Source organism: Spironucleus salmonicida, chromosome 4 (genome assembly GCF_000497125.1).
Source record: "Spironucleus salmonicida strain ATCC 50377 chromosome 4, whole genome shotgun sequence".
Taxonomy (NCBI): Eukaryota; Fornicata; order Diplomonadida; family Hexamitidae; genus Spironucleus; species Spironucleus salmonicida.
In genome coordinates this window covers 993885-1004113 of record NC_090599.1, presented here as the reverse complement: position 1 = coordinate 1004113, position 10229 = coordinate 993885, and the positions used below count along the sequence as shown (strand labels likewise).

Genomic DNA, 10229 nt, shown 5'->3' with positions numbered 1-10229 from the left:
CTTGCATAAAGCATTCACTCAAAACTACTACCGTCACTTTCATTTGCAAAACTTTTCCTTTCTCTAATAAATCGTTTGTATCTTTTTTGAATCTTAGGAATATCAATGTCTAGTGCACTTTTAACGGCTTTATTTCTTAAAAGAGCAAGAAGAATAGCAAATTCATTAAAAATTATAACTAATAGTGGTATGAAAGCTAAGATTATACGATTTAATTTGGATGTTCGAAAATCCACAAATGAATAAACAGCGAAGTTATATCTATACAAAAGAAAAAGAGCAAGTAAGGCATAAACAAATATATAAATCGCATGAAATTTGAGTATTTTTCTATCAAATTACACTTTATTAAATAAAGTTTCCAATATAAGCAAAAACAGTGTAGTTCCATGGGAAAGCAAAAAGTATGTATAATCGAAGCCTCCATGGGAAGTATCTGCTTCTGGAAATACTAAAGGCCAAAAAACACTAGTAACAATACCATGTAACGGAAGGGTTAACTGTAGAAGAATTTATGTCGCATGCGCAAGTTTGGAGGGCCGAGAGCGTACAAAAACTTTGGTCAAAGAAGCATCATTGTAGAATTTAGGTCTGGCAAAATAATAGCTAGATAGAAGTGCAAAAGTTGCATAAACTGTTGACATCATATTAGTCCAATTTGTAAATTAAACAAAGAAAACTGGAAATCTAGTGTAAATACCTAACACTATAACCATTATATGCGCTATAAAAGATGTCATTCTTAAATTATACAGAATTTAGGAAGATAAAATTGGTGATGTTGCAACGTCATGCAGCGATGGGTAAGGAGGCATTTTAAACAGTCAACATAACTTTTATAATATTATATATTATAATAGATGTATGATATTCAAATTGTAATATTATATATAATTATACATTTTAATAACTTTTACTGAATATTTCCTCTCTATTTATATAATATTAACTCTTCTTTTCGCACACCACTTCACAAAAATGTCAGAAGTAACCCCAGTATCGATGAAATAGTAACAGCGCAGACAGGAACGCCACGATAAAACAGAAAAGCTTATATCAAACTTAACAACTCAGGGAAAGCGCTTACCGTCCCCAATTCCGGAAGATTTCAATTTTTCTACTCATCTTCAACTGGCGATGAATCAGCTTAGACCGGTCACTTTTATCACTAAGCAGACGCCAAACTTCATCGCCCCCAAACCCATTGTTTCCACCCCAGAATCCATGTCGATTTTCCACCGTTTTATAGCTCGAACGTGTCAAATTTCGTCTATGAACAACAAAATCAAGTAGCAGCGAATTATCAAGAAAGCAAAATTATCTAAACAAGCTAATAACGAGATTGCTCCTCAGAAGCAGCAGTTCAAGGTCTTGGTGCTCTGTGGAAGCGTGACGCGCGTGCAGGATCTGGAGCACAGCACGGAGAATCTGGCCGTTTGCAGCGTTTTCGGTGTGCACTACAAGCTGGAGCAGCACGTGCGAATGATGGCATATGGTGGATATAAAGACTGCCAGGTTGCGATCTGCACCGTTCGGAGAATGGCGGAGCTGCTAAAAAAGAGCTGTATCGAGCATGAGAAGGTGGAGAAGATAGTTATAGACTGGAGCTTCCTGGACAAGAAAAATAGATGCATTTTCGAGCACAAAGAGGAGGGCGAGGCCGTGGCTGAGATATGCGCGCTGTGCCCAGATGCCTAAATTTATGTTTTGTGAGCGCTTTTGATTATGTATAAAGTAGGGAATGATTGACTTTCACATCATGCAAAACCTAGTAAATTTTGGATTAGAATAGTAAAAAATAAATTTTCATTGAGTTATGGCGTGCTAGAAGGTGTATTTCTTAGGACGCTTTGCGTAAAATACGACCACTCCAGTGATGAATCCCACCGCTGTTATGCAGGCTACAATCATTCCAACGATATTGGTAACGATAAGGACCTGATTAGGTTCTTTCTAAACCGGAAGGCACTGCATTTCAATGAGTTCAAAGCCGGATTGGCACATGTCACATTAGTTTAGAAGGCCTAACTGCCAAGTAGCTGCACAGGTAATACATTATTGGTGATTGCAGTTAACACAGTTATTCATGCCACTGCAATTGCAGGTTTGAGCGCCGTCACAAGGCATACAAGTCTGTGTAGTTGCGCACATTTCACCAATTTTGCAGTCATTATCAGATTCACATTTTATTTCACAAGCTTGGTTCAGAAGAACGTAACCTATAAAACAGCTACCACATTTATCGCGATTGCAGCTAGTGCACGTATCGTACAAATTACCTTCACAATTACAAAAATAGCCAGGGGAAACGTATTTACAGGGAGAGCAAGAGGGAACTAAAATACAAGAATGTCCAGGAATACAGAAGGATGAATCTGGTGTGCTTTCACAGATGCCAGTAAATCCAGGCGGGCTAACAAGACATTATGCGTTAATCATAATAGAGCCTCCCATACAAGTTGCACAAGCGTTAAAATCTGGTGTGCATGTGGAACAATTTTAAGCGTTGCCGCAATTGCATTAATTTTTAATTGCAGGACATACTTTAACTTCATTTGGACCACTGCAATAACTTCCTAAAGGAACTTCAATGCTACAAATTGGTACTGAACAAGAGTTATAAGCATCAGGGCCATAACCAGGTAGGCAGCTAGAACATGTGCCTGAAGTGCTACATGATAAGCAATTTATCGAAATACCACAATTACATTGGGTACTTTATGTACCGCAAATATCGCATTCTGTTTTTTCTATTACACAATATTAGTTTAATGGACAGTCGTTCGTTTAAATACATGGAAGTTTTGGTTAACAAAAACCATTAACTAGAAGGAAACCATTCAAACAAGTTTAACAGCTGTCTTAGTAAATTGAACATGTCTAACAATTTTTGGCATCTCTGCAGTTACATTCGACTTCAGTAAGAGTAGTACAGAGTTAACACTCAGATTCTTCAAGTTTTGATGGACAGAAAAATCCATTGAAACATGCTGCTGTAGGACCACATTTATTAAGCTAGCACGCACCATCAATTAAAAGAAGGCCAGTAATGCATAGTTTGCATTATTATTCTTAGCAGAAAAGACAATTCTCTCTTAATTTTCCGTTACAGTTGCATTGTTTCCCACTGGTAAGTAAATTGCATGGAACGCAAACATCACCGAAATACCCATTACAAAAGAAAGAATTATTACATCTCAAAGATTAATTGTTCTTATCACATATATTTTACGTATTATCATCTATTTTTATACACTACAATGTAGATTAGCTGAAAAAATAACCATTTAAGCACGTTTAACATGTTCCTTATAAAACTCCGCATGTTTTACAATTTTTGGCTATTCCACAATTACATTCGGCATTAATATTAACAGCGCAAGGTTCACATTTATCATTAACTTTTGAGTTTGGAGGGCAGTGATGTGCAGGTAGGCATCTAAGAGGTGTTAGATCATCCCCACAATTATTTTCGATGCATTCTCCTTGAACTAATTCAAAACCAGTCAAGCAATTAATGCATTTCTTGTTATTACAGTTATTACAATTTTGAATATTATATCCGTTACAATGGCATGATTCGTTAATTTAAATTTATCTACATGTGACACAAAGTTTGCCAAATGTGCTATTGCAAAAGAAATCGTCGTTACATAATGTTGATCTATCATTGACATCACAAATATTTGATTTTATAATACATTAACTGTAACTATCTAATTCATAACCAGAAAGGCAGGATCCACAAGTGTTATTAGTACTGCCACAAATTTAACAAAAGTTTGCTCCACATTAGCAGGCATTTGGTGAGACATTAGTGCAAGTCAAGCAATTAGATTTATTTCCATCGCCATCAGGACAGTAATTTCCAATTGCACAAGTACTAGAAGGGCCTCCGGAAATGCAAGAATTTGTAACACAAATATTATTATAAGGATAATATCCATCTAAACAAGACTTGCATCCAACACCATCGCTATTACATTCTTTACAATTCTATAGCAAAACACTTCCACATTTACAGGACTTTCCATTAACGATCAAAGTACAAGATAAACATTTATCCCCAAATTTTCCTTAGCAATAATTTCCAGTGATGCAAAGAGTCGATCCGTCAGCAAAATCACATATATCACCTTATAAAACACATAAAGAAGTGCTCTCTAATAGGTCATAACCAGAGAAACATTTTCCACAAGTATTTAATACATTTCCACATGTTTAACAACTAGGAACAAGACCACATTTACATTCCTATTATTAATCATTACATTCCTGACAAACAGAGTCACCTGATGTAGCAGTATTAGGACAATAGTACCCATTAATACAATTATATGTATTTTAAGGCTCGCCGCACATATTTGGAACACAAATTCCTCCAATAGGTAAATATTTATCAACACATGTTTTACAAACAGTACCTTCACACACCTTACAATTTTGTTAAAGAGTCATATTACAATTACAGAACTAACCTTCTATAAGCCCAGAACATGGTAAACAATTATCTCCTGAATTTCCAGCACACATATTACCACTATTGCATGTAAATGACTCTTTATTAGGGCTACACACATTTTATTTAGCAACACAACGAGTTTCTGAGTTAAATTCAAATCCTGGTAAGCAAGCTTTACAATGCTAATTAACTTTATCACAAGTTTCACAATTTTGTAAATAAAAACATTAACATGGTACAGTTTGGCCCACTACGCACTCTTCACATGCAGCCATTCCTTAGGTCCATTTTGGACAGGCATATCCGTCCAAACACAAAATTGCATCGTTTGTACAATAATTTGGAATGCAATTTGTTCCAGTGCTAATTGAAGACAAAAAGTACCCATAGCCGCATTCTTAACATGAAGCACCCCTGCATTTGATGCAATTGTACAGTTTTCGATGAGGATTGCAAAAACACCCCTCGTCAAGAAACATCGTTTCGCAAGGTCTGCACATCGGAACGCTCTCGTCGCAGTAAAACTATTTCTAGCAGAAGCTGCTAGTCGGCCCAGTGCCGTTTCTGTCGAAGCACGTTTTAGGGTCCTGGCACTCTCGATAATTCGTGCCGAAAACGATGCCGTAGAGCCAATTTGAGACGCACTGCCTGCAGCCGGAGCCGCCAACGTCGCAAACGGAGCACCCCTTAATTTGCTCCATATTCTCGCAATTGCACACCGCAGTCTTGCTTTCCGACATGCTGCAGCTGCGGCACTTGTAATTTTCACAGGAAAAACCGACCGGGCAGTCGATCGAATTGCTGCATTTCCGTTCCGGGACCGTTTCCAGGCACTTTCCGTTCGCCAAAATGAGGCTCCCGAGGCACTTAGAGCAAAAATCGCCCTCGCAGGCTGCGCAGCCCTGGACCTGCTGCCCGGCGCAGTTGCAGGTCGCGTAGAGGCCGTTTTGGGCGCACTTCTTGCAGGCGTCTCCGTCGCAAAAATGCTCGTGGGGGCAGTTCTCGGAGCGGCCCTCGCAGGGCGCTTTGGTGGGCTCGCAGGAGCTTTAAATGAGCTAATAGCCTCTAATACAGCTTTAGCAGTGGATTCCGTTGCACTGGGCGCAGTTTTAGCGCAGGTTGTCGCTGCAGTTGCAGCTCTTGCCAGGGAGCATATCGAGGCCGCAGGGGCGGCACATCACGTCGTCCTTGAAGTTCGGGATCGGGCAAAACGAGTTGTGGGCGCAGTCGTTTGAGTTGAGTTCGAAGCTCAGGTTCTTAGCGCAGTTACCGAAATAGTTTGGTGGCGCTGTCATAACTGTCGGTTATAAAAGAATTAAAAGGGTATAATAATATATAACATTAAGTTGAGTAAAGTAAAAGTCCGTATAAAAGGAGTGGAAATCGATATATAATTGGTTATATATGCGTTTATATAAATTTACTATTGAGTACAAATAGTAAATAAAGTTAGTATAAATAGTAAATAATGAATTTTTATATTTGTTCGAAAAAGATAGCATCTATTATCACGTTATAACATGGTTTTACTAAAAATAATTAAAGTATATAAGAAAATTCATGTTCTACGTGTAAAAAATATTAAGTATTAAATTGAATTTATCGCAATTTTCAGTTACACTACAAATCGCTAAATAAACCTCTAAAAATCGTCTCCATTTACTATAATCGCTAATTTATCAATTTTACAAAAAATGGCAGGATAGTGCGACCTAAATCTGTCCAATAACGGCTGCAGAAACAACTACTCCTGCATGTCGCCAAACCCGTACGCCACATGCACCCCGTGCAGGTATCTAAGGGAGGGATTCAGCTGCAAATGCAACAGACGGCTCCATTTCGGAAATTGCGAAAACTGCAATGGCGACGTCTGCAGAACGTGCATCGATTTCTACCTACTATCCCCAAACGCGGACGCCTGCCTCCCCAACTTCTGCTCGACCTACGTGAGCCAGTGCGCGAACGGTCAGGTCTGCCCGGCAAACGCGATCGACAGGTCCGACTGCCAGGCCTGCACACGAAACCAGACCACGCCCTGCAAGTGCGGGAAAAAGGCCGACTGCTCGATCTGCGACGGCAGCGGGAAGCAGTGCGGGGCCTGCCTGAAGGGCTTCGTGCTGGACGACGGGAACTGCGTGCTGGAGAACAACATCTGCAACCAGTTCCGGCAGAGCATCCTGTGCGATGACGGCTCCTACTGCAACGGGGACTTCGGGGACACGTGCGAGCTCTGCGCTAAGCTCCAGCTCAACCAGTCCTGCAAGTGCGCGAACGGCGAGGTCAAGAACTGCGTCAAGTGCGGTTCCAATGGCTGCTCGGAGTGCCTGGATAAGTACGCGGTGCAGTTCGGCCGGTGCCAGCTGAACACCTGCGGGCAGATCCAGAACACGCTGAACTGCGCCTTCAACCACCTCTGCAAGGACGGCTCCTCCCCGAACCAGGTCTGCATCGCGTGCGACGAGACCCAGCAGTGCAACTGCGGGACCATCCTCGGCTGCAAGACCTGCGGGGATGCTATTAACACCTGCGGCTCCTGCTTCGTCGGGTACCACATCAAGGACGGCAAGTGCGTGAGGGATACTAACAGCTGCGGCGAGAGCTTCGACTCGGCGCTCTGTAATACTGGCTATTACTGCAACGGCGCGTTCGGCGTTTCGTGCGTTTCCTGCTCGGCGATAACTTACAATAGTGCGTGCAAATGTGGTCAAAATTAGATTTAAAACTGTACTCGGTGCACCGATTCAAATTGCAGCGCTTGCAGGACTGGTTTGTATCCGCTAAATAACATTTGTACACCAAATACGTGTCTTGGCGGGCAGAAATCGACGTAGTGCGCGCTGAACAACTACTGTCCGGTGACTCCCGCGGGACAGACCACGAACTGCCTGCTGTGTTTTGAGCAGTCGGTTGTGGCCTGCAACTGCGGGGTCGAGGACAACTGCGCTACTTGTGATGACAATTTTGCCAAGTGCGCGACATGCCTGCGGGGCTTTGAGCAGGCTACTGCGGGAAAATGCACGCAGATCCCCAACATATGCGATTAGAGCGGGTCATCTTCGCTCTGTACTCAGGAGAATTTCTGCAGCGGCTCTTTCCTAGACAAGTGTAAAACCTGCGCGAACATCACCACGGACCTTTCCTGCAACTGCGGTGGCAACCTGCTGCAGAACTGCGTCAAGTGCGACGGTTCTCTCTGCAAGAAGTGCCTCACCGGCTACCACCCCATCAAGGGCGTGTGCCAAGTCAACGTATGTGATAAGCAGCTCTCCAACACCCAGTGCGCGAGCGGCTTCTACTGCAAGAAAGACAGCAAGGAGAACGACCCCTGCACGATCTGCGCCAAAAACCAGACCCAGCCCTGCAAGTGCGGCGGCGCATCCAACTGCGCCACCTGCGGCCTCACCCCAAATACATGCCAGGACTGCCTGTCTGGCCTCGTGCTGGACCCCAGCACGCTCTCCTGCGTAATTCCGGAGACCGGAAGCAACATCTGCGACGCTGCCTAGTCGTCCGCAGAGTGCTTCAACAACTACTTTTGTGACGGAAACAAGAGCGACACGTGCCTATCCTGCGTATTCCTACCGGAGGCGAAAAGCTGCAAGTGCGATTCCCAGCTGATCGAGAACTGCCAGTTCTGCGCTGGAATCTACTGTCAGGCATGCGTCCGGGGCTACGAGGCCATTAACGGCATCTGCGTCCCCAACAAGTGCGGCGACGACGGGAAAAGCTGCCTGCCCGGATTCTTCTGTCCGGACGGCGGCTCCACGCTCACAACGTGCCGCCCCTGCTCGCTGGACAACCAGGAGCTCTGCAACTGCGGAGATGCCGCACACTGCCAGTCCTGCACTCCCCTAAACACTTAATGCCAAACGTGCATCAGCGGCTTCGCCCTCATCAACGGAATGTGCGTAATTCCACCCAACTGCAACGCGATTCTGCCCTGCCCCATCGGCCAGTACTGCAACAACCTGACCTGCGAAACCTGCTTAGACCAGCAGATCGCCTGCTCCTGCGGCGAGGCCGTGAACTGCCAGAACTGCGGCCAACAGGGCGCGTGCCTAAACTGCATAAACGGCTGGTTGCAGGACGCGAACGGCAACTGCAAGATCCCCATCTGCACCATTCCCGCAGACCGGGACAAGTACTGCGCAGCGCCCAACTCGCCCCAGGACTGCTCCACGAACCCGCTCGTCATCAGCAGCATGCAGCACTCCTGCAACTGCCTGAAGACGCCAGATGGCCAGATTGCAGCAAATTGCGCGAACTGCGAGCCTGAAATCGACCAGTGCAAGCAGTGCCTCAACGACCACACGCTCATGAGCGGAATCTGCGTTTTCACGCCCCCAGGCTACACCGGAAATTGCGACGACCTAGGTACCTCCAAGTGGTGCGCTGAGCACCTCGGCTGCAAGGTCTTTGGGCAGTGCGTGGAGTGCACGAATTTGAGCCTGGGGATGTCCTGCAAATGCGCTAATGACCGCCTGGTGCTGAACTGCGCGAAATGCGATGGCGCGAAATGCGCGATTTGCGTCCCCGGCGCGACGTTCGCCGACGGGCTTTGCGTCGTTAAATGCAGCAGTCTGGACGCGTGCGAGGACGGGTAATATTGTGACGTTCTTACAGAGGTCTGCTCGGCCTGCAACGGGGAGGCATAGTGCAAATGCGGGACTAGCCAGAACTGCCTGGGCTGCACGGTCGACAAGAAGTGCAACGGCTGCCTGGATAGCTACGTGCAGAACGTCCAAGGCTCGTGCCAGAACTGCGACGCGGGCTACGAGCTCATCCACGAGTTCCCCTCCGTGTGCGAGATCCTCCAGCAGACCAGCACCGCGCTGGGCCCCTGGGACGTGGTGGGCTGCGTCGCCGCCGGAGCGACCATCGTGGCGATCGTGGGCTACCTGATCTACTACTACACGCACCGCCCCAAGAAGTTCTACACCCAGCACAACATGTTTAGCAAGTGAGCGGTTTGGTTACTCATTGCACACGGTGCGGGATGTCGCCGCGAGCGGACCGGGAGGGTTTGCGGCTCTAGGAGAAATGTGTAGTAGACACCACGGGGCGCGGGACTGTGCTTGCACTCGGCAACTGCTGCAGCCGATGCGTCCTGGGCGTACAGTAGCCTCCCGGGGAGCACGCTGCAGGCTTACGCCAGACTAGTCCTTTCGCACCATAGACGCGCCTCGCTGCCCTGCATTGGTCAGGGTGCGGTTATGAATAGTTTTCAATTTGCCAATTTACGCCGTCGGCGTGCCCAGACGGCCGGTATATTGCTGTTTTATTAAGTTCGAGGACAGCCTCGGTGCTTTGCAACACGTGGATGGTCGAAACTCAATTAAATCATTCCCTTTGGTAACTTACAACTGCTATGCCTACACATCATAAGTAATTTAGCAGAGTAAAAAGAAAAAGCTTTCATAACGATACTGGCGTGAGAAATCACATGGATTATATAGCTAATGTTTGATCTTTCTATGAATTACAGCGATGATTGTAACTAGACTACAATCTTATTTGCAATTTGATTCAGTAACTTTCATTTAATATATATCTTTAAAACAGCTAGAAAAGAGAATAGGCATTTTCTATCGAAATAACTAAATCCATCTGATGAACTGAATATACATGAACTGATCCGAAGCTTCCTCTAATACTACACGTACTTCCTTTACACAAAGATTTTGTAGGACCTAGTAAAAATATTAAGTGATTAGTATCAAATATATGATTTTATAAAAATTATGAGGTTTAGAAGTTGTCATGGTGG

General features: G+C 44.8%; 5 protein-coding genes across 5 annotated transcripts; 3 read left to right on the top strand and 2 right to left on the bottom strand. All coding sequences in view use genetic code 6, as the record gives it.

Moving 5' to 3' along the window:
* Positions 1–14: 14 nt before the first annotated feature.
* Positions 15–815, bottom strand: SS50377_24117 (Transmembrane domain-containing protein; the record flags this gene model as incomplete). Its single annotated transcript, XM_067907969.1, has 1 exon — positions 15–815. The coding sequence occupies one exon, from the start codon at positions 813–815 to the stop codon at positions 15–17; it is 801 nt and encodes a 266-aa protein (XP_067764943.1).
* A 163-nt stretch (positions 816–978) lies between these two features.
* SS50377_24116 (uncharacterized protein) lies at positions 979–1713 on the top strand (the record flags this gene model as incomplete). The annotated part of the gene is made up of 1 exon (XM_067907968.1): positions 979–1713. One exon carries the CDS (start codon positions 979–981, stop codon positions 1711–1713), a length of 735 nt encoding a protein of 244 aa, XP_067764942.1.
* A 93-nt stretch (positions 1714–1806) lies between these two features.
* On the bottom strand, positions 1807–5757 carry SS50377_24115 (Cysteine-rich membrane protein 1; the record flags this gene model as incomplete). The annotated part of the gene is made up of 1 exon (XM_067907967.1): positions 1807–5757. The coding sequence occupies one exon, from the start codon at positions 5755–5757 to the stop codon at positions 1807–1809; it is 3951 nt and encodes a 1316-aa protein (XP_067764941.1).
* A 399-nt stretch (positions 5758–6156) lies between these two features.
* On the top strand, positions 6157–9426 carry SS50377_24114 (Cysteine-rich membrane protein 2; the record flags this gene model as incomplete). The annotated part of the gene is made up of 1 exon (XM_067907966.1): positions 6157–9426. One exon carries the CDS (start codon positions 6157–6159, stop codon positions 9424–9426), a length of 3270 nt encoding a protein of 1089 aa, XP_067764940.1.
* Positions 9427–9458: 32 nt separating this feature from the next.
* On the top strand, positions 9459–9929 carry SS50377_24113 (uncharacterized protein; the record flags this gene model as incomplete). Its single annotated transcript, XM_067907965.1, has 1 exon — positions 9459–9929. The coding sequence occupies one exon, from the start codon at positions 9459–9461 to the stop codon at positions 9927–9929; it is 471 nt and encodes a 156-aa protein (XP_067764939.1).
* Positions 9930–10229: the final 300 nt, after the last annotated feature.